The sequence below is a fragment of the Rhinopithecus roxellana genome, chromosome 6 (assembly GCF_007565055.1).
Source record: "Rhinopithecus roxellana isolate Shanxi Qingling chromosome 6, ASM756505v1, whole genome shotgun sequence".
NCBI lineage: Eukaryota > Metazoa > Chordata > Mammalia > Primates > Cercopithecidae > Rhinopithecus > Rhinopithecus roxellana.
This window is the reverse complement of record NC_044554.1, coordinates 66,602,039-66,627,286: the sequence shown is the minus strand read 5'-3', so window position 1 is coordinate 66,627,286 and position 25,248 is coordinate 66,602,039. Positions and strand designations below refer to the sequence as shown.

Genomic DNA, 25,248 nt, shown 5'->3' with positions numbered 1-25,248 from the left:
TTTGTGACACTTTTCCCTGGGCCTGCATGGGCACCCATGGACCAATCAGCATGCACTTCCTCCCCTCTGAGGCTCATAAAAACCCCCAGACTCAGCCAGACTCAAGCAGAGGACAGAGAGATGATGGGGAGATGACCAGATGACAAGCTGCAGAGAGGAGCTGCCTACCCCAGGGTCTCCTCTCTGCTGAAAGTTGAGGAGACAATGGGATGACCAAATGCAGAGAGGAGCTATCCTCTCTGCTGAGAGATGAACACTCATTGGGAGACCCTGACTACAGAGAGGAGCTGCCCACTGAGAGTCTCTTCTAAGCTGTTCTATTGCTCAATAAAGCTCCTCTTTGTCTTGCTCACCCTCCACTTGTCTGCATATCTCATTCTTCCTGGACTCAGGATAAGACCTTGGTACCTGCTGAATGGCAAGGCTAAAAGAGCTGTAATACAAACAGGGCTGAAACATGCCCCTTGCTTGCCATGTTGTGGGTGAAGAGAAGGAGAGAAGAGCTGTGGTCCTACAGGAAGCCCAGCTCTGGGAGCTCCCTGAGCCTGGGCAGTGACTCCTTCTTTGGGGCCCTGAAGTTCCTGGCATCTCCAAACTTCCATGAGCCACTGCATTCCCCAGTGCCAGCTAGGGAAGCTGTTTGCAGTCCTCCTGGTCCAGCTGTAGCCTCACAGAGAGCCAGGACCCATACTGGTACCTGGAACTGCCTGCCCCGCAGCAGCAGCCAGTGTGTCTGGCTGTGCACAGTGGCCAGACCCCACACTTGCTCACACTCCCCTCGTCACTCCATGCCTGACTCACAGTCTCCCTTGGAGGCATAGGATCCAGGCCAGTAGTGTGAGCCAAGTTCCCCCTGCCAGATCAAGTGGGCAGAATGAGCCCAGCAGGCCCAGTGAAAATTCAGGCAAAGGTGCCACCAGCCACAGAGGTTTCCAGCCAGAAAAGCGACACCCCACAGATCCTGCAACATTACCATTTCCTTCTACCCAACGATATGTGAAAAACCAGCCCAGGAATTATTGACCTGTCTTGTCCCTCTCAGCGTGCCTATCACCCTACAATTCCAGTAGCTTGCGTCTACCAGTTTTTATCTTTTTATAATGTTTTAAAAATATAAAATACAATACATACAGAGAAAATGGAATAAAACCAAACCACATGTCTCAGTGAGTTATTACAAAACAAGCACCTGTGTGCCCAGCACACAGGTGAGGAGACAGAAAACAGTTGGCATGTTTGAGGGTCAATCTCCACCATACATGCCCTCACGTGCCCTGCTGTACCAGCTCCTAACCACAAATCTCTCCTCTTGATAGCCACTCTGACTTTTAAGATAAACTTTGTCTTGATTTTTTTAAATCATTTTCACCTAACAGTGTATTCCTAAACCTTTTAGTTTAGGTTTTCCCTGTTATTTTTCTAACTTTACATACAATTCTCCACTTGAATTTTATCTGCTAGGCTACTTTTGAGTTTGCTTGTGAAAAGTATCTCCATTGTTATGGTTGTCTGTAATTCACTTATTTTCATTGCTGAATAGTCTTCCATTCCATGGACACACTATAACTTATGTATCTATTCTACTATTAATGAATATATGGGTTATTTCTAGCTTTAGCTACTATGCACATTACTGCTAGAAACATGGTTTTATTTATGCCTTGTTGCAAATGGATGTGTATTTCCATTAAGTATGTAACCAAGAATGGAATTGGTAGATCATCTGGTATGCCTGTCTTCAAACATAGTAGATATTGCCTATCTGTTTTACAGAGTGGTTTAGGACCCTACATGCCTCACAACAGTGTGCAAGAATCCTACAGCTTCAGACTCTTGTCAAGACCTGATATTCTGTTTCCTTTAAATTTAGTCATTCTTATAGACAGATACTGCTATCTTATCTTTAACTTGCATTTCCTAGATTATTAATGGACCTAGATTTGCACTTCCATATTCATGGACCTAACTTGCATTTCCTAGATTATTAGGACCATTTTAACTTTTCTTCTTTGTATTGGTGAAGTAAGTCCATGTTCAAATCACATGCTCATTTTTTTTCTATTGGGTTGTATTTTTTATACTCACTGATTTGTAGGCTTTTAAAAAAAAATAGCCATTCTAGACTATATACAAGCATTTCAATCATTATGCGTATTGCAAATATCCTGTCACATTCTGTGCCATTGTTTTTCACTCTCTGAATGCCCTTAAAGTTCTCATATCCAATAGGAGAAGATACATGTGAATAAAACCTTTGTGCCAAGTTCTCTCATATATATATGTTCAGGGTATTATGAAACATAGAGAAGGAGTTGTCAACTAAATGTAGGAGGGATGAGAATTCAAAAAATGTCATAGAAGGGTAGGTAAAGTAAATATTGGAAACATGCATTCATATTTTTCAGGAAATTAAAGGACCAAGAATCTCTATGCAAAAAAGCACTCTGAGTCCTCTGCAGCCCTATTTATGCAGCTGAGTGAGACAGCAATACTCTTGACTACAGAAATTTTTCAAGGGAGGTAAGTGATGAATAGAGCCCTAAGTATAATTAAAGAAAGGTAAAAGAGGTCTCCAGGATTTAAAGACATAGCTTCACTTAGAATAAATATTCCCAGTGGTTTATAAAAGGAATGAACAGAAGTCTAGTTGTCTTGGGGTGGAGTAGAGCTGAGCTAGATGGCAATGAGAGTGACTTTAGAAGTTTCAGATAGAAGGCAAAAAATACCAGAAGTTTGGCAAGTATTATAGGAAATAGGTAACATACCAGCTTTGGAGTCATGGAGATCTTGGTTTAAATTCTTCCCTCCTTTCCCTATTTTCTCTCTTTCTCTTTTTCTCTGATACACACACACACACATACACACACACACACATACACACACACACACACACACACACAGTGTCTATGGCATATAATGCAGACTTTTCAAAAAGTGGCTGGGAATGTTTTCTCAGTCCCCTGGACAATAAAATAACTCACAATGAGAGTTCTCAGTTTTCCCCTACAAAAAACGCTCATATGTTTTTTGATGGTGTTACAGTGCTTTATTCACCCCCAAAGGAGCAGTTGCATCTTTCCCCTGGTTCCAAGGTTCCCAGGTTTTGAGCAGCTGGCTTCCTCAGAAAACTTTGGAAAACAGCTGACAATTATACCTGTTATACAAATAGCCTGCCTGCAGAGTCTCTTCTCCTTGCTCTATAAGAACAGAGACTAATCACAGGCAATGTTGCTTTAATGTAATATAAACCCACTATATATCCAGCAAGGGACAGGTCCTGGCTTACCTCTCTGTAGGAGGCCAAGAGGCTCCAGGAATGTGTGCCTCTCTTGCTGACTCCAGCCTATAAATTTCCCCCAGTAAAGCCTGTTCCTTAACCAAATGATTCTGTGAAATTCGTCTTGAGCCCTGCTTCACAATGGCAACCTGGGACAGGCAACAGCCATTCTTAGTCTGGTATCCTCATCTGTAAAAGAGGAATTATGTCAACAGTAATAAGTTATTGTGAAGGCTGAGCAAGATAATATGTTTAAAATGTTTAGCACTGGGTCTATTTTACATGGCTAATAGAAGAAAATGCAGTTATGGCTAAAATAATGAAAGCTGAGTAGCCTCAATTTCTCAACTGAATGATAATGTCATGGTGCTGACCTCAAACAAATCATTCACTAGATAACTGAAGACCGCCAGTAGAGCGTATGTGTGTCAAGGGTAAGAAGGTTGGGATCTAAGGGGTGGCTGGAAAGGATTTTCCAAAAGAGATTTGCAGAATGAGAGGGACTGGGCAGAAGTAGATCCACTCAGTTTATCCACTCAGTCAGTTTATCTCATCAACAATTGTAGATTGCATTTTCACTTGCAATAACGACCCAATAGCTATTTTAATTATGTTTGTATATACATATACAGTTTATGCATATAACAAATATATAAGCAGAAGCTTCTGCGTGATCATGGGTAAAATTGTTCTTATGCTACTGGACTCAGAGAGGCTATATGTTTCTATTACAGTAGTTGGATTGAATAAATACATTCTGGCAGGGAGGGTCTGTTTTCCTGTGTTTAAGCTATAAAGTGGGAGATTCTCTATAGAGCAGATTATGAGGAAGTTTTGGCCAGAGGAAGATATAAAAGATAAACTGTGTGTAAATAAAGTAGTCAAAGCAAACTAAGGTTTCTAGGGATAAAATTCTTGTGTTGGAGCTGGGAATTGCTTCTGATTTTATTCCTACTGCTACTAGTGTCACAGGATCCTTGGAGTGTTGCTTTTCTGGCTGGAAACCTCTGTGGCTGATGGCGCCTTTGCCTGAGTTTTGCTCGGGCCCGCTGAGTTCATTATTCCCACTCGACCTGGCAGGCTGTGCTCAGCTCGCACCACTGGCCTGGATCCCACGCATGCCAAGGGCAAGCCAGATGCAGAGGCGAGGGGTATGTGAGCAAGCAAGCGTGGGATCCAGCAATTGTGCACAGCCAGGCACGCTGGCTGTGGTGGGGTGGGCAGCTCCATGCACCTGCATGGGTGCCAGCTCCCTGCAAGGCTGTAGCTGAACCAGGCATACCACAGGCAGCTTCTACGGCTGGCACTGGGGAACACAGTGGTGCCCAGAAGCTTGAAGACACCAGGAACTGCAGAGTCCCAAGAGCATGTCTCGGCCTTGGCTCAGGGAGTTCCTTGGTCTGGGCTACCCAAAGGGCTGCAGCTCTTCTCTGCTTCTAGTAGACCACAACACGGTGAGCAAGGGGTGTGTTTTGGCCTTGTGTGTGTTACAGCCCTTTCAGCCCCACCATTTGGTGGGTCCCAAGTTCTTGTCACACATTCAGGAAGAATGAGGTACACAGACAAGTGGAGGGTGAGCAAGGTAAAGAGGTGCTTTATGGAACAACTCAGAGGAGACCTGCAGTGGTAGCTTTTCTCCACAGGCAGGGCATCCCATTATCTGCTCAGCTCTCAGCAAAGAGGAGACCCATAATAGGTAGCTCTTCTCTGACCAAATGATAGTCAGCCCATCGTTTGCCTGAGTCTGGCTTGAATCCAGGGTTTTTATGGGCTTCAGAGGGGAGGTAGTCAATGCTGATTGGTCCATGGGCAGTCATGGGTGGGCCCGGAAAAAGCACGGCAAGTTCTCACTCCTATCTGCAGAATTGGCCTGAAGGTGGGTTTCACCAGGGACTTGCCGCTTTCCACCCAGTAGCCTGTCTGCCTCCTGTTGCCATTAACCTGCCATTTACAGTGCCCACGGCGTCTAGGCTATTCATGCCGAGGGGTGCCTGCAAGCCAACACTGAGCGGCCCTTAGCCCCCTCTTGGCTTCCCTCTCATGCTCGTCAGTGCCCAAAGTCCAGAGGGGGCTGAGGCGGCAAGGGGCTGGTGTGTCGGTGTTGCCCCAAGTGTGCATGCACCTGGCCAGGTTGTGACAGCGCCTGGGCTCGGCGTTAACTTTGCTCTGAAATCAGAGCAGGCACCGGGAGTGGGGAGAGGCCAGGCAAAGGAAGCAGGCACTTCTGAGTCTGCAGGGGCAAAGGGGCTTCCCAGGCCCCCAATAGTGCAGAGATGCCTGAGTCCGCAGCCACAGCTCAGTCGCTGCAGTGGTGCCTGGGGGAGTGAGGTTCCTGCCCCTCCAACTTGGAAGGGGGCAGGGCTTCCATCTGTTCCAGAGAGGGCGCAGCCCTGGCCACACCTCCCCTACTGCAGCCAGTGTCATGGCAACGACCACTCCAGACAGGCCGTTGCTGTTATCATTAGAGCTGGCCAGAAGAACCAACACTTTAGTGAGTTAAGACAATATTGGAGGAGTGAGAGTCTGTTTGGGCCCAACTGAAGGCATAAGACTGGGGCCCCGCAAGGACGAAAGTAAGCATGCAAGCAGGAGGGCAGAATGGAGCACATCAACTTCAGTGCTGCCCTTAATTACAAACACAGACGGCTGGGTAGAAGAGACACCAACCCCTAAAACACACCTGACGGATCTGCTAACTCAAGGAATTCTACTTAGTCGGAATTTAATCCTGGTAGACCACCTAGATCTTCGGCTCTTTTAAACACAAATGACACTAAGAATGACAGAAACCTCATTATAAATTTACATTTAGGTCTGAGCATGAAGGACTGTATGGAGTTCTTTCTCAATGGCAAGTTTAGGGTAGGATGGAGGGAAGATCAGAGCTTTGGAATTCTGAAGGAGAGGGAAACAGGCTGTAAAGAAAGAGAACTGGAGGGCAAAGCCAGGAATAGAAAAGACAATGTTGCCTATTCACAATGGGAATCAAGCTTTTCCTATAATAAAGACCTTGACACAGAAGTGAGTGGGCTAACGAATTTTCTCCCTCCAACAGTTAGTTCTATGTGTATCGCTAAAGTTATAAACACAGTCTTGAGTACCAGAACTTTAATTTTGACACCACAGTCTTTGAAGTTCTACTATAATTGGGTCAAACTCTGAAACAATAGCAGATATGCTGACTTGCTATAGAATGAGAGTGACAAAGAACGATGAGGAAATGCCTGAGGTTGACTTGCAAAGGCCTCTAAGTATCCCCCACCAAGGACAGTGATGACTAAGGCCCTCTCCATGTCCTTGATGTCAACATTAGGTGATGTGTGTTAAAAATGTTGAGAATGGAGGGGACTCTCTTCAGGACAAGGCATTACTCTCCACATGGAGGGTGTGTTCAATATGCCATCCTGGGAAGATTGAATTCCCGCAGCAGCACATAATGGAAAAATACTACGGCACTAAGCAGTAAACTAAGCATATATCAGAATCCCAAAGACTATATCTAATATTGCTTCTCTTAACTGTAGAATGTAGTTATACTCTGTTCTGATTGGAAAAAAATAAAAATAAAACCCTGCAATTTTTTCTCTTCCCTGTTGAGGATGAGTTCCTTACTAACTTTGAATTCAGTTAAGGTTTAGTTTAACCAAACTATTCCTCAGGGAGTTGATTCCTATCAAAGGTCAAATCCTGAAAGAATAAAATAATTGCCTTCCAAATATCAATCCTGTAAAACAGAAACAGGATCAGAAAATTAGTAGGTTATACTTTATGGGCAATTTCTCTTCACAGCCTAATGCTTTGTTTATTTAACTATCCTTATTAAATTATTTTAGCAATAAGAATGGTGTTACCTTCTCCCCACCTAACTCTCCAAATCCTCAATAGGAAAAAGTTGGCTGGAAGAGTGAATAACATACTAATTGCTTTAAACTTCACGAAGATTAATTGGATATGTCACCTCCTCTAAAGACCACAGCAGTCATTCACTGAAATAACAAATGGCAAGATGGGAAACCAAATTGTCAACATGAATACAAAGAATCTACTAATTCACTTGAGGTTAGAGGATAATAGGCAGTGTTATAGTAACATTATTATTCCTTTATGATTCATTTCCAACCAAATTTCTTTTATTAGAAATGCCTTTTTTCTGATTATGAAAATAATAAATGCTCCATATGAAAAATCAAAAATACATTTTAAAAATACGAGAAAACAATAATAATTAACAATAAGACTGGCAACCACAGATAATCATTGTAATGAATTAGCATTCTTCTTTCAGTGTTTTGGTGTATATAACTACAATACATCACACCATGTAGGTGCTTTGCATTTTATGTTTATAAGCATGGTCTCATTTTGTTAAATTATTATAAGCATCAACATTAATGCCTGTATTATATTCCATTCTATTGACATTTATATATCCTTTGTTTTCTAACATAAAAAGCTTTTAAACTAGGCACAAATACTTTTTCTAAAAATTTTACATCACTTCTTATGGTAAAATTTTTGGAAGCAGTGTTTCTAAACCAAACAGCAAGAAGAAAATATTTTGCCAAATTATTTTCTAGACAGTTGTCTTTATTTTATAGTTTGTTTAATCTTTTGCCAGGCATATAAAATAGTAGTCTGATCTCTGTGCCTTCTTATCAATCCAAAATATTTCTTCTGAAAGTATTTTCTATTTCAAAAGATGAAAAATATGTCTCAAGTTATGTTTCATTTATTACATCTAAGTCTTAATCATTTTCATGAATGTATCAGTCAAATGTAGTTTCTCTCATAAATTGTTGGAATATGCCCTTTGTAAATTGCTATTTTAAGATTCTTTAAGATAGGTCATTAGAAATTTGTATGACCATTGTAAATATTCAATATATTAAATGTTTCTCTTACATTTGAAGCTAATATTTCTCTCAACTATGTTTTTCTTATTTATTTATAAGAAAACCAACTATATATACTTATATTTATTAACTAAATGTAAATATTTAGGTCTGTTTCTGTTTCCCTATGTGATTTTGTCTCAATTCCTCTATGTTTAGAAAAATTCCTCCCCCTCTACCGATTAGACATGCACCATCTAAAAAATAGTACTTGCTTTTTAATTATTATTGTTAGAATTAAATGAAACTGAAACTTGTTAATGAAATTAGCTAACAAAATTTTCCACTGCTGACCAGATATTATAAAAAACATTGAACCTATCATGTTTAATAGTGCATAGATTTTTCCAAGCTGGATAGCTGTGAAATAGAGTGTAACCAATGATTTGAGTGTAACTGTGATTAAACTTTCCAATGTTGGAAGACACTTTTAATGGAAGCTATTATCTATATTTATAGCAGTTTCATTTTTTACTTCAGCTGTTACTTAATTTTTTTCTTCTCTTTTTTGCAATTGATTTGCAAAGTATTCCATTAATTGCCTCATAACTGTCATATGTATGGAAAATTGTTAGCATGCCTTAAAGTGATCAAGAAAGCTCTTGAGTGTTGAAATATACTAAGTCTTATTTTAGATCTACATTTCTCCTCTGGGTTCTGCTTAGGCAAAACTAGTTACATTTAATGACGCTTTCATGCATTTGCTATTAAATTATATTAGTCTAGGTCAGTCAGAACCTTTAGATATGTTTGTCTCTTGAGGCTCCTTGTCTGGACTAGATGTCCATGCAATTCTTGTCCAGCTCCAAGTACAGTCAGAGGCATTTAATGTGGCCACCAACAATTGTCTCGTGCCTTGATTCTAACATGTATCTGGGTTTTTGAGCTTAAGAATGGAGAAACAGAATGTGTGTGGTCCTGTCAGTTGTTAAACTACTCTTTCCCTGTATCCCCAATCTTGCTTCATAGATATCCTCTGAAAAAAATACTGTGATTTTTAAGCATCTCAGTTTGTACTAGGATTGCATGGATGGGGTGGCTTTTCCAACAGAGGAGGGATAGTGAGGGGAGGTACTGAGATGACTATATTCAAGAAAAACTATTTCTAGGCAGATAGCCAAATCTTGATCCATCAAAATACTAAATTAGGAATATATTAAAACATTTTTAAAGGGAATTCTGTTATAATTATGAAAATGAGAAAAGAATAATATTCTGTACTGATATCTTCTATCATTTGGAAATACCTACTTCCTTCCAAGAACTATATAATGTACTAGAGACACAGAATTAAAAGATATGGTCCCTGTTCCCAAATAACTCATAGCATGGAGACCAGGCTAACCAGGAAACAGTATCAGCTATAAAATGGAAGTACCAAATGACAGGAAGTAGATGGAATGAATGCCTAGCTGAAACTGTAAACATCAAGAAGAATTCCTGGATAATGTGCCCTGTGAATTGAGTTTTAAAGGAAGAGAATTTCAGGCAGAAGAAATAGCATATTAGAAGGTCCAGTGCTGTGAGAAATAACCTATTTACCTTCCTGAAAAGGAAGGTAATTTCAGCAAAGGTCTTAATTAGTCAGTGACAAGTGATAAAAATGAAAGACTTAGTAGGTCCAGATGATTAAGGTTTTTATATGGCTTGCTAAGGATTTTGGATTTTATGTGAAGCCAATAAAAAGGTACTGAAAGACTTTAAGTAGTCAAGGATGTATGATCAGATCTGCATTTTAGAAAAATTTCTCTGGCCACAATTATGTAAATAACAGAGAAGGATGGGGGGACACATTAGCAAAAAAGAATAGTTAGAGGACAATTCTTGGCAATTCAGGAAAGAAATGAGGAGGGTCTTAAGTAGAGACAGTGTTTCTGAAGAAAGATATTAAAGAGCCATAAGAGGCAATATATGATCATTGATTATAAGGTTGGTGAGACAGGGATAAAGAAAAGGGTGAAGGCAAGCCAGCTTTCTGGCTTTTACAACCAGGTAAAATGTGATGACGTTCACAGAAACAGGGAGTAACAGTGTGAAAGAAGGCTTGATTGAAGGTAGAAGACAAATAGCTTGAGTTACCTATGAAATGCACAAGTGGATACACAGGGCCAGGACTAGGATGAAGTGAGTGATGCACTCAACTGGATGCAAAATTTAAGAAACAAAAACTCTTTTAAAAAATGTGTTTTATTTTAAGTCTGGGATACATAAGTAGGATGTGCAGGTTTGTTACACAGGTAAACATGTGCCATGGTGGTTTGCTGCACCTATCAACCCATCGCCTAGGTATTAAGCCCCGCATGTATTAGCTATTGATATTGATGCTCTCTCTTCCCCCGCCCCCCACTCCTGACAGGCCCCATTGTGTGTTGTTCCCCTCCCTGTAACCATCTGTTCTCATTGTTCATCTCCCACTTGCAAGTGAGAACATGCGGTCTTTGACTTTCTGTTCCTGTGTTAGTTTGCTGAGGATAATGATGTAGTGTTAACACATGGAAGCCTCCTCCCTTTAAGGGAGCTATGACTGAGAGAGAGGTAGAAGGTTTAAAGGTTATATTTTTATTTATTTATTTTTATTTTCTTTTATGAAATAAGAAACTTGAACATATTTATTTGCTGAGGCTAAATGGAACTGGCAATGGATAAGAGATGTGGGAAGGAAGACAGAAGAAAAATGCCAAAACAGAGAGAGACAGAGGCTGAAGAAAAGGAGGCTCAGATGGGATTGTTGTTGACAGTTTACTGAATACAGGCCTTCAAAATTATGGGGGGCTTCCACCTAGGAAGTGAAACCATATGACCCAGCAATCCCTCTTCTGGTTAGATACCCAAGAGGAAGTGAAATCAGCACCTTGTAGAAATATCCACACGCCGATGCTCGTTGCAGCACTATTCACAATAGCCAAGATATGAAAGCAACCTAGGTGTCCCTTAAGGGATAAATGGATAAAGAAAATGCATAACGTATACACAATAGAATATTGTTCAGCCTTAAAAAAAAAAAAAAGGAAAAGCCTGCAATTTGTGACAAAATGGACAAACCTGGAGGACATTATGCTAAGTGAAATAAGCCAGGCACAGAAAGACAAATACTGTATGTTTTCACTTATGTGTGGAATTAAGAAAAAAAAAGTCAAACCCATAGAAAAAGATAGTACAACAGTGGTTATCCAGGACAAGGAGTGGGTGTGGAATGGAGAAATGCATGTCAAGGGGTACAAAGTCACAGTTACATAAACAACTGAAATAAATAAGTCTCAAGAGCTAATGTACAGCAAGAGGACTAAAGTTAATAATTTTGTAGTATATACTAGAAATTGGCTAAGACAGCAGATTTTAGATGCTGTTACTACCAAAAAATAGAAAAGTTAAAAAGGTAATTATGTGACATGATGGATATGTTAATGTGCTTGACCTTAGTATATTTCACTAAATATATATGTAATATACGTGCATCAAAGCATCATGTTGTATGCCTTAAATATACAGTATAAAAGAAGGAAAGTAAAGCACTTTTATTGCCTGAACAACACATTAACACATCTCCCCATTGTGAGTCATTTTTTTTCTTTTGAAATGTTTATAGCATTTACTCACATCTTTCTGTATTTCTCCCCATCCCCAAATTTAGGGAAATTAGTATGCAATACTTATCTTCCTGTAATCCCTTCTCTTTGGGGCATTAATCAGCAGTTACTAATCTGAAGATTTAACAAGGGAAGAACAAAGAAGCCTTAAAAACACTATTTGCTGAAAATACAGAAGGGGTTCTTCAGTGTTGCTCACATCTCTTCAAAAATGCTCTTTCCCAACCTTCAGGTGGAAATTATACTCAAGGCTGCAATGGCTGGAACCCCAAGTTCACGGAAATCTGCGTCTTGAAGGAATTTTTTCCATAAAACAGTTCTTTCATTTCAGAAATAAAATATTTACTAAAAAGGTGAGAAACAATGCAAGCAAATGCAGTAAATGTTTGTTGTTCATGGAAGCAAGTTATTCCTTTGCACACTCCTATTGTCTGAGTGAAGTTGTGGAGGTTTATACAAATGGAATAGATTGTGGAACTACCCCTGAGAACTACTCTTAAACATGCTGAGTATTCAGGCTGTCAAATTAAAGGAGTTTCTGAGGCTGCCGCTTCTCTGGTCATCTTTAATTAGGCAATACTCTGCTGAAACCCTCACAATTAATCTTAAGAGTTGATTTTCTTCTATAGTAAGTGGAAGGGGAATTATGTAGTGGCTTACTCTTTGTTATAATTTTATTGAGAGGGTTGTGGAGGAAGGATCGGAATATAAAAGAATTGTTCTATTTTCTACCATTTACAGAAAACTAGATGAATCACAAAATTGAAGAAAAATGGTGCTTATCTTTTAAATATGTATTTTATAAATATTTAACTTACATTAAAATTACTTTCCACATGTACTCATATTACAAAATGCTCTAGGCATATCAGTGCATATGCTACTCAATAAATGTTACTATGTCTTTCTACCACAGAGATTTATTTATGAGGGAGATTGTCATGTTATTTCCTATACCTGGAAGGACTCACACTTCTGTGTCTGTTAATATTTTATCCATATGATACAATCTAGACCGTGAAATCTTTCCTAATGAAGTCACTTTTTCATTAATTTAACAACTGTCATAAATGAATTGACTGTCATAAATGAATGAATGAAACAACGAAACAATGAATGACTCAATGTGGGCTGGTTCTCTGAATTGCATACCTACGTAACCCCAATAGAGCTTGTTGGGGTGCCTGGAATATTAACAAGCCAAACACTTACTTATTTGTTAATTATGTAGGCATTGCATAAATTGAAATACATTTATATTTATCTCAAGAAATTCTCTCTAAATTATATTAGCTTCTGAGGAGAAAGTGTCTTTCTAGCAACCTGGGTTTTAGAACCATTGTAGGCCCTTTCTCTGTAAAGGTAAATACACTTTCTTTGGAATGTGGTAAAAGAAGCTGTTAGATAATTTCTGAATGTCTGGTTTTATAATAAGGAGGGTCACTGTCCTCAAAGTTTAGCAATCACTGGACCCTGAGGGACTTTTGTCTAATCTTAACCCTGCACCTGACTGCCCGGCAGAGCTAATCACTTAACCTCCCAGTGAATTAATGGGTTCATCTGTAAAACACGATTGCCATCAAAGGGCATGAAAGGAAAAGACTAATGATAGATGGAATGAGGTTAGATTTAAAGATTCAACAAAGTCATCAAAATTCACAGCAAAGCCATTTTCCATTATTTCCCTCAATTGTAACTGTACTGCTTTTATAAGAAGTGAATTCGATAAAAATAAGCTTATAAGAGTTCTGTTGTGCTACTTTGTATCTGCTGGACTGATGCGGTATGTAAGAAAATTCCCTTGCTTTCAAAAATGTAAAATTTAAAGTACATTGAAAATTCATGATATTTCATGAGATGCCTAAGGATTTGAGACTCTGACAGACAAAAAATTCCCCTGTGATTTTGATAAGACTGCTAAATAAAAAAGCAGTTCATACATTTATTTTTATCACCTTCTTCCTCTTCTATTTCCTCTTTCATTTTTCTATTACATTTTGATTTTGACTTTTATGTTTCTGCATCTTTACTTTTCTCCAACCCTAGAGCAATGGGAAGTATTTTTGCAGGCTCCAAGGTACCACTTTCAGTGTCTGATGAAGTTCTCCCTTTGGTGTGTGTCAAACAATCATTTCCAGGCTCCAGATAAAGAGACAGAGTGCCCCAGAAATGCCCTAAGCCCACTACAGGCACGCTTGCCTAAGCTGGCTGCATCTCTCCAGTTGCAATGCACATTTTTTGGGACAATAATAAATATTGGCTCAAAAGAGAACGATGGAAAGTGCATTTTTAGGAGATATGAGATATAGGTCTATTGATGGATAAACTGATTTTTTTCCAGTCACTATAACATCTTTTCAGAGTAAGTAAGCATAACTGCACAGAGAGATGGAGGATGTTAACTGATATTGGGACTACAATTAGATAGAAGAAAACCAGAACCAACACACACACACACTGTTCAGATAGTTCGTAGGTTATTTTAATCACCGATTCAACTTTACAGAATGAAGTTGCTCCATTCAATTTCACATCAGTAACTGCAGGTTGTATTATGTCTAAGATTGGTATAGAACAATAGCAATTTCACAATATCTAGACAATGAATGAATATTAAAAATCTATTTCATTAAAAAGCTCTTTCCTATACTGGTATCTGAAAGAAACCGTGTTGGACCTAAAATATATCAGGAAATCAAGAACTCAATATAATGAAAATAAGGCTGAAGACTGCAACAGATTTGAATACAGCATGCCTCCATATTCTAGTTATTAATGGTTTTTGAGAAAACCTGTTTCAGAGAAAAGGGCAAGTAATCTTTTTTATATCTCACTTTAAAAGATCTCATTTTAAAATATTTCCTAGAACTTTCTCATTCCTTAGCTCATTGATTCTCAAAACAATGATTCTCATTCATTAGATCACTTGATTCTCATATTCTCACAACCCTAAAATAAATGTTATAATCAATATTTTAAAGTTTAATAATTTGAAAGAAATAAATTACATAATTTGATGAGGGTGATAAAAGGCCCTCTCAAACTCCAGTCCCAAATTAGTTCACCCTGAGCAAGTCCATTCTCACATCAACCTGTTACATCATTTAAAAAAATAAAAAATGTCAATTACATATATTGTTAAGTTACATTCAGTCAAACAAGCAGTTACCTTAGCACTCAGATGTGTAAAAGCCAGTGCAATAAAATTTCAGTTTTTAACAAGTCATCTGAAACAACAGAGGATATAATTTTGTCTTGTTCCCAAGATATTTTGTGTTTATGTTCCTAAATCCTAAATTTCTAAAATTGCATCCTGATAAAGAACAGTGAATTTGTTTCTCTACTATATTTACCATATTGCCTCATTACTTGATCCCTCCTTCCTTTCCTCCCTCTCCCCTTCTCTTCCATTCCTTCTTTTCTTCCTTCCTTCTTTTAATAAATGTATATATATATAACCAATAATTACCAAGCACTTACAGTACATTGGGCAGAGTGCTAGTCTCTTCACTGAAAACATTTCAAAGTATAATAAGAGAAACAGGAAGCAATGAAATGAGTCAGCTAGTTTTGGAATCAGGTTAGTCACAGTTGATCTCAGCTGCAGGCCCGGAAGGTTGGGGGTGGGCTGTCTTGTATTGCAAACACATGCATCACATCACATAGACATCCTGCACGCCAGAGCACAGTAGCCTGTCAATTCCCACTGCTGAATCATTTACAGCATTTACCGTAGTTAATGCCAATGATTATATATGTTAAAGGTACCTATTAATCCTTGTACCAAATATAGAAGGGGCCTCAGACGCTTCTTATCTCACGGTTCTTAAATCTAACCGTGCACCATACTCACTGGTAGTTTTATAAGGAACGGATTCTTGAGCTCCCCTAAAGAAATCAGTAGCTCCAACAGAGATGTTTTTAAAAATCTGTTTCTAGTAAACTCTCCCAGTGATTGCTGAGTAACCTACTTAAAATGACATTGGAAAACCATACACTAGAACCCTGCTTTTGATTTTTATTGTTACAAGATCTAGAATCAAGTTCAAATAGTCTAGATAGTAAAATATTGTGAGAATTTTTTTTAGTTTTAGAAATCCCACAAGAAGTATGAAACTGTTGTCATAGTCCATGTAACTAAAATTCTTACCCAATGACTGAAAAAATGAAGGAGTAAAAAGAGTTGGCCAGGGTAGAGACATCTGGATCCCTCTGAGGCAACCTAAGAAGACGAGTCTGTCGGAGAATAGAGATTGTAATAAGTTGATGACTGTATGCCTGGTTTGCTTTAGACAGTCCCATTTCATGCCTTCTGTCTTAGTACAATTATTAATCATGCTACCCATTTCTCTCTCCAAAGTGTCCCTATTTGAGCAACAAGTTATATGGTCACCCCAAGTAAAAGGGAATCTTGTCAGAGACCAATGAGTGTCCTTTAGTGAATATAGAAATAATAAGTAGGCTCTATTTATTCATTTATTCAACTCAATTCAGCAACACATTTGTGCTAGCATTTGCACATGCCAAGTCCTGCATAAGTAAGGAAAGCCCCCTGCCTTGTGGAGCTTACAGTCCAGCAGTGGAAGACTCAGACAGTATACAAATGAAAAACCAATTAAAAAGGATAGAGATTATAATAACTGCTATTATGGGAATAAAGAGGATGATATAATAGGATTTCATGGGATGGACAGGTAGAATGAGGGGAGGCCTTCTGGCAGACCATCATCTGTTTCAACCTCATTTTGCATACCTTCTTGTGCTCCAGAAACTGGAAAGCTGAAAGCTATGTTTCATATCCTCCTCCGCAGCTAGGGATCTGCATTTAGACACAGACAAACAGATATACTCATGAGAAGCACTGATTCAGAACTAAGCTGTAGAAGGACGACACAGTGGCAGAAAAGGTGTCTACTTCACTGGCACAGAAGTCCAGCCTCCTTATTGTCAGACAGCACATAAGATGTGTTCCTGAAGGTAATAGTTCTGACCCCACTTCCTGATCCCCTGCTCATGGTTACAGTAGTACAACCCTGAAGCCAGCAGTTGGGACAGAAGCCTCCTAACTCCCCAGCTTCCCAATGAGGCAGATGTAGAGGGCCAGTTCTGCGATGGTGTTCTTGGAGTCTGGAATAGCTCCACATCAGATGCTATTCCACAGACCTTCTAAAAAATTGTAAGCACTGATTTATCATGTTAAGTGCCCTTCTGATTAAAGTGGAGTGGTTTCTGTTAACTGTCACAGAATGCGCCAAGTGATAAAGACCTGAAGAATGAAAAGGAGTCATGCGGCAAACAAGGGGAAGAGAATTCCAGACCGAGAAAATAGCAAGCCTACAGGGTCGAGGCTGGGAAAAGACTTGGCATATTCAAGCCACAGGAAGAAAGTTATTGTTGCTGGAGGAATGAAGACGTGGGAATGAGGAAAATGAGACACTGCAGGAGTCTGATCAGGGCAATGTCAGTGAGAGACAAGTTAGATTTTTTCCTAGTATACTGGGAATTCATTGAGGAGTTTCAATCAGGCATAATCTAGTTTTAAGAATATTAGACTAGATGCCTTGCAGAAAAGGAATTAAAGCAAGAAGATTAGTAAAGGACTATGTCAGTAGTACTAGCAGGAATGAGGAAAAGGAGGAATTAAATCCTTGGCTTTCAGTCAGATCAGAAGGTAGATGTGCTGTAATTCACTAAAACAGAGATACATAGGATAGAATAAATATATGTTTGAAGCATCAAGAGTTTGTTTTCATTTTTGGGTATGGGGTTGCACAAGTCAAAGTTGAGATGCAAATCAGACAAAAGACTGCCAAGGAGAGTTTCATAAATAAGAATCTGCAAAGGAACAGTCAGTTTTCCGTGGAAATCCTCATCTAAACCAGGTCCCAGGTCAAGACATTTTAACACATGTGTCAGAAACAAAACCTCAGAGCACAGTACCTCCAACCACCTTTTTTGTTTTTTATACAAGGTCTCGTTTTTGTCAGTCAGGCTGAAGTGCAGTGGTATGATCACAGCTCCCCAAACTTCCGGCCTGAGTGACCCTCTTGCCTCAACCTTTCAAGTGTCTAGGACTACAGGTGTGCTCTGCCTTACCCAGCTATTTTTTAAAATTTTTTTTGTTGAGACAATCTTGCTATGTTGCCCAGTCTGGTCTCAAACTGCTGGGCTCAAGCAATCCTCTGGCCTTGAGCCCCCAGCGTGTTGAGATTATAGGCTTGAGCCACCACACCTGGCCACCAAAGCACCTCTTTCTTATGTTGGCTTTCACCAAAGGCTATCAGCAGTCCACTCTATTAACCATATGACCACAGACCCTGTCCTTATCTGCAAATTCATGAACACTTCCTCAGGCCTGGGAAGAACTGAACTTCTGTCTACCTATACTAGCAGAAAATGACTAAGTCAGGCTGTCAGGACATTTACAACCCTCTTATTATATGTTTCCTATATTCTTGCAACCCTGATCAGTTTCCCTGAGACTATGAGTTGAAGTCTGCTCTTACTTTGCTATAATTACCATCTGGACAGCTGACTTGCTATTCTTACAAATATAATCCTAGCATTGCAGGATACCATGGGCCACCATGCCAATCTCCTTGCTGCACAAACTTGCTAAGTCCATTACATATGTAAGTTTTTTTATCATAATCACCAATACCACTGTGGCTGAGGTTGATTTTATGATTGCCATACATTGAAGAGTAGCTATGTAAGTCACTAAACATACATTTTATCTCCACTTAAATATATTTGTTTACCTGAAATCATTACAGGCAGAATACACACAGATCTATGTGTGGACAAGCCTATCTGTGTATGTGTGTGTGTGTATACATACATATATTTGTGCACAGGTCTAAACAAATAAATACATATATATATATATAAAATATATATATGGCCGGGTGCGGTGGCTCAAGCCTGTAATCCCAGCACTTTGGGAGGCTGAGACGGGCGGATCACGAGGTCAGCAGATCGAGACCATCCTGGCTAACACAGTGAAACCCCGTCTCTACTAAAAAAAATACAAAACACCAGCCGGGTGAGGTGGCGGGCGCCTGTAGTCCCAGCTACTCGGGAGGCTGAGGCAGGTGAATGGCGTAAACCCGGGAGGCGGAGCTTGCAGTGAGCTGAGATCCGGCCACTGCACTCCAGCCTGGGTGACAGAGCGAGACTCCGTCTCAAAAATAAATAAATAAATAAAATAAAATAAAATAAAATATATATATATGAAACTAATATGTAATTAGTTAAAATGTTAGTTCAATATGTATATAGTTAACATGTATGTATATTAAACTAACAGATTATCATGAATGTGTTATTTGAACTCATAGTCATTAAGAGACGTAAAACTTTTAAAATTGTTCACTGTTGGAAAACATTGGAGAGTCTCAAAATATTTAAACATCTAATCTTTAAGTTGAAATGATTCACACTAAAGGAAAATAAAAATATCTGAGCATATTTATTCAGGAGCAGCAGTAAATTAAGAAACCAAGATATTTTTAAATGAATTTTCACTATGTTAATTTCAAGCCATTTATTATTTTATGGGCTGTCTGGTTTGTTAAAGCCTAATTAATGTAAGTAAAGAAGACTCAAGTAATCATTGAATATATCACTATGAAATGAATTTTAGATAAAAGTACCATTACTTTAAGAGAGGAAAGAACACATAATTGCCATGGCTGATATTAATTTTAATGTCATGGAAAATTTATTTAATAGGAAGACTATGCTTGCAAGTAACATCTGAATTTTTCTCTTTGTTTCAATATCCATGTGAACCTGAGAGAAATTGCCTAGTAGATTTTAAAAATCTATAGTATAGGTGTTTTAATCAGGGGTCTCCAGAGAAACAGAACCAATAAGCCAATTCCTTATAATAAATATATTTTGATATAAGGAATGGCTCACATTATTATAGTGACTGACAAATCCCAGGGTCTACAAGGTGAGTTGGCCAGCTAGAGACTCAGGAGTGCTAATGGTCTAGTTCCTGTCCAAAGGTCAGTAAGTCTGAGTTCCAGGAAGAGCTGATTTTTCAGTTCAAATCATAAGGCAGAGAAAAGCCAGTGTCCCAGTTTGAAGTCAGTAAGGTTGGGAGAAAGCTTTCCTTGGAGAAGGTCAGCCATTTTGTCCTATCCAGGCTGTCAACCACATGAATGAGGCCCATAACATTAGGAAGAGCAATCTACCTTACTTAGTCTACCAATTTAAAGGTAAATCTCATCCTAAAACACCCTCATAGAAATGCTGAGAATGATGTTTAACCTGGGCACCTTGTGGTGTGGTCATGTTAACACATAAAATGATCACGACGGTAGGTCAACTCTTGGAATGCAGAATGTTTTGCCTTTACTAATACTTCACACTAAAGGAAAAAGTGAACATGAGTAGTTACAGCCACAGATAATATAAGATACTGTAAGTTTGGTTTTAAAAAGCATTATGTGTATTCTTCACATGTTATTTCCAATGGTCTCCATTATTCAATATTCTTAATATACATCTGGTATCTGCCATGTCTACTGCAAAGGTAGAGAAAATGCTCACTGGGGTCCTAGTCCTTTTCACCTCATGACTACCTGACCACCTTATAGCTGCTCTCTCTTCAAGACAATCTACTTTTTAGATATGTCCCACATAAATATTCCTGGCTGAGCATGGCAGCTCATGCCTGTAATCCTAGCAATTTGAGATGGAAAGGTGGGCAGATTGCTTGAGTCCAGGAGTTCGAGACTAGACTGGGCAAATGGCAAAATCCTATCTCTTTTTTTTTTTTTTTTTTTTAATGTCTAATGAAAAAAGAAATACTAAAACACTGCTATTATTACAATGCTCCCCTGCCCAGGAACCTACCATGGCTCACCAGAGAAGCAAAGGTAGATTAACTTTCAGCTCCACAAAAACGTTATAGCTAGCTATTATTGTGTAGATGTTTTTTTTTTTTTTTTTCTTGTTGTTGTTGTTGTTTTAATATGGCTAAAGTTTCTACACTGACTTTCAGAATTTCAGAGAGGGGTCCAAGTTGTAAGCCAGCTGGAAACAAGATAACTACTATAATGGCATGAAGGTGTTCATTAAGCAAATTGTATCTTGCCATAAGGTATGTATGTGGGGAAGGGGTGTATAGTATTAAACTATGCTTCATTTAAATAGACTTTCTTTTCTTCATCAAAGATTTGTTTACTTCTCCTCTACTCTAGGTCTATGATAGACTCTAGAGTTTCAACACATTAAAGGCATAGCACCCTGATGGAACTAAATACAGAATCCAGAAATAAACCCATGCATATATGGTCAACTGATATTCAACAATAAGGAAAGAAAGTCTCTTTTATAAATTATGTTTGAAAAACTGAGCATCTGCATGAGAAAGAATGACATTTGCCCCTTATCTTACACCATACACAAAAATCAACTCAAAATGGATTAAAGATCTAAATGTAATACTTGAAACCATTAAAAGCCTAGGAAAAAAACATGGAGAAAATCTCCTTGACACTGGTCTTGACAATGGTTTTTTGGCTAGAACACCAAGAGCACAGGCAATAAAAGCAAACAATACCAAGCGGGACTACATCAAACTAAAAAGCTTCTGCACAGCAAAGGAAAGAGTCAGCAAAATGAAAAGGCAACACGTAATGAGAGAAAGTATTTGCAAACCATATATCTGATAAGGGGCTAATATTCAAATTATATGAGAAATACATACAACTAAATAGTAAGAAAACAAAGAATCCAATTAAAAAATAGACAAAAGACCTGACTAGGCATTTCCAAAAGAAGATATACGGATGTTCAATAGGTATATGAAAAAAATGTTCAACATCACTAATCCTCAGAGAAATACAAATTAAAATCAGAATGAGGTATCACTACACACCTTTCAGAATAGCTATTATCAAAAAAAATGAAAGATAAATGCTGTCAGAAACGTGGAAAAAGGAAACTTTTGTACATAGTTGGTGGGAATGTAAATTAGTATAACCATTACAGAAAACAGCAGGGAGGTTTCTCAAAAAATTAAAAACAGAACTACCATGTGATCCAACAAATCACTACTAAGTGTATTTCCAAAGGAATGAAATTAGTACATTAAATAGATATCTGCACTGTCATGTTCATTGCAGCATTATTCACAATAGCCAAGATATGGGATCAGCCTAAGTGTCTGTCAATGGATGAACAGATAAAGAAAATGTGATATATATAGATTATATATATAATATCTATATATCATATATAGATATACATATCATATAGAGATCATATATATCTCTATATAGATATATATAGATATATAAATCATATAGAGAGAGCTCCATATATCTATGTGGAGGCTGAATAGTATATACAGTAGAGTACTATTCAGACTTAAAACAAGGAAATTCTGTCATTTGCAATAACATGGATGAACATGGAGGACATTAAGTGAAGTAAGGCAGGCACACAAAAAAATGCCTCATAAACTCAGTCATATGTGGAATCTACAAGAGTTGAACTCATGGAGGTAGAGAGTACAATGGTGGTTACCTGGGGTTGGAATAGTTGGGAAATGAAGGATGTGGGGAGCAGTTGGGGAGATGTTGGTGAAGGGATTCAAAATTTCAGATAGGAAGAAAAAAATTTACTATGTTTATTGTAAAACATGGTGATATTGTTAACACAATGTATTATACCCTTGAAAACTCCATAAAAAGTAGAATTTGTGTTTCTCACTGCAAAATACGTGAACTAATGCATATGTTAATTAGCTCAATTTAACTATTCCATGATGCATGTATATTAAAAACAATATGTTATACAAAATAAATATATATAATTTTTTGTCAAAAAGTTTTGAAAAAACAAGGAAAGGATCTGAATAGACATATTTCCAAAGAAAATAGACAAATGTCTAACAGGCACATGAAAAGATGTTCAACATTACTAATCATTAGAGAAATGCAAATTAAAACTGCAATGATATATCACCTCACACCTATTAAGATAGCTGCTATGAAAAAGACAAGAAGCTGGGTGCAGTAGCTCATGCCTGTAATCCCAGCTATGCAGAAGGCTAAAGTGGCAGAACTGTGTCAGCCCGGGAGTTTGAGACCAGCCTAGGCAATATAGCAAGACCTCATCTCTGTTTAAAAAAAAAAGAAGAAGAAGAGGAAGAAGGAGAAGAAGAAGAAGAAGAAGGAAGAAGGAAGAAGGAAGAAGAAGAAGAAGAAGAAGAAGAAGAAGAAGAAGAAGAAGAAGAAGAAGAAGAAGAAGAAGAAGAAGAAGAAGAAGAAGAGGAGGAGGAGGAGGAGGAGGAGGAGGAGGAGGAGGGAGGAAGAGGGAGGAAAGAAGAAGGAAGAGGAAGAGGAGGAGGAAGAGGAGGAAGAAGAGGAAGAGGAAGAAGAGGAGGAGGAGGAGAGAGGAGGAGGAGGAGAAATAATAGAAGAGATAAGTGTTGGAAAGGGTTTGGAGAAAATGAACCCTTGTACACTATTGGTGGGAATGTACTGGAACAGCTATTACAGAAAATAGTACAGAGTTTCCTTTAAAACATTAAAAACAGAGCTACCATATGAACCAGCTATCCCACTTTGGGTATATATGTAAAAAATAAAATCGATGTTTTGGAGAGATATCTATTCCTCCTTTTCCATTGTAGCATTATTCACAATAGGGAAGCTGTGGAAACAACCTAAGTGTCCATGGACAGAAGAATGAATAAAGAAATTGAGGTACATATTTACAATGGAATATTATTCAAACATTAAGAAAGGAAACTTGTCATTTGCAACAACGTGGATGAACTCAGAGGACATTATGCCATGTAAAATAAGTCAGGCACAAAAAGACAAATTACCATTATGTTCTCACTCATACAAGCATACCTTGTAAACATTGCAGGTCCAGTTCCAAATCACCACAATACACTGAATATCACAATACAGTGAGTCACACAAATATTCTGGTTTCCCACATAAAAGTCAGTTTTATACTGTTATAGTCTACTAAGTGTACAGCAGCATTATGTCTAAGAAAGTATATAATTTATTTTAAAAATATTTTATTGCTTAAAATGATAATTATCATCTGAGCCTTCAGTAAGTCATAATCTTTTGACTGGTGGAGGATCTTGCCTCAATGTTGATGGCTGCTGACTGATCAGAGTGGCAGATGCTGAAGGTTGGAATTGCTGTGGCAATTTCATCAACAAGACAACAATAAAGTACTGCATTGATTGACATATCCTTTTATGAAAGTTTTCTCTGTAGCATGTTATGCTGTTTAATAGCATTTTGCCCAGAGTAGAACTTCTTTCAAAACTGGAGTCATTCCTTTCAAGCCCTGCTGCTGCCTTATCAACTAAGTTTATATAATATTCTAGATCCTTTGTTGTCATTTCAATAATGTTCACAGCACCTTCAGCAAGAGAAGATTCTATCTCAAGAAACCACTTTCTTTGATCATCCATAAGAAGGTACTCTTCTTCCATTCAAATTTGATTATGAATTACAGCAATTCAGTCACATTCTCAGGCTCTACTTTCTAATTCTAGATCTCTTGCTATTTTTACCACATTTACAGTTACTTTCTCCGCTGAAGTCTCGAACCCTTTAAATTCATCCATGAGGGTTAGAATCAATTTCTGCAGTTCATGTTTATATTTTGGCCTCCTTCTATTAATCGTGAATGTTTTTAATGGCATCTAGAAGGGTGAATTTTTTTCAGAAAGTTTTCAATTTCCTTTACCTGGCTCCATAAGAAGAATTACAATCTATGGCAGCTATAACCTTCTAAAATACATTTCTTGGCTGGGTGCATGGCTCACACCTCTAATCCCAGTACTTTGGGAGACCGAGGCAGGTGGATCACTTGAGGCCAGAAGTTCGAGACAGGCCTGGCCAACACAGTGAAACCGTCTCTACTAAAAATAGAAAAAAATTACCTGGGCATCATGGTGCATACCTGTTATCCCAGCTACTTAAGAGGCTGAGGCATGAGAATCGCTTGAACCCAGGAGGCAGAGGTTTTGGTGAGCCCAGATTATGCCACTGCACTCCAGCCTGGATATCACAGTGAGACTCTATCTCAAAATCATAAAGTAAAATAAAATAAATATATTTCTTAAATAGTAAGACTTGAAAGTCAAAATACTGCTTGATCCATGGGCTGAAGAACGGATGTTATGTTAGCAGGCATGAAAACAACATTAAACTCCCTGTATATCTTCATCAGATCTTCTGTGTGACCAGCTATATTTTCAATGACCATTAATGTTTTGAAAAAATCTTCTTTTCTGAGCAGTAGGTCTCAATAGTGCGCTGAAAATATTCAGTAAACCATGCTATAAACAAATATGATGTCAACCAGGCATTGTTTGCACTGACAGACTAGATTTAGCATAATTCTTAAGAGCCCTAGGCTTTTCAGAATAGTCGATGAGCACTGGCTTCAATTTAAAGTCACCAGCTGCATTAGCCCCCAATAAGAGAGTCAG

At 38.3% G+C, this 25,248-nt stretch overlaps 1 protein-coding gene across 11 annotated transcripts in view; it reads right to left on the bottom strand.

Annotated features, from left to right (window-relative positions):
* GRM8 (glutamate metabotropic receptor 8) overlaps window positions 1–25,248 on the bottom strand; it is an 858,863-nt gene that overhangs the window by 255,006 nt on the left and 578,609 nt on the right. For 2 of the 11 annotated variants that reach the window (XR_004058116.1, XM_030933343.1), the window contains one exon: window positions 15,907–15,978. The exons of 7 other annotated variants lie outside the window; for them this stretch is intronic. Coding sequence is in view for 3 of the 4 variants with exons in the window: in XM_030933343.1 (XP_030789203.1) it covers window positions 15,907–15,978 (72 nt within the window). In the remaining variant the exon portion in view is untranslated. Of the gene's footprint in view, window positions 1–14,216; window positions 15,993–25,248 lie in introns of those variants that run through there. 2 more of the 11 variants (XM_030933351.1, XM_030933352.1) reach the window with 2 other exon arrangements.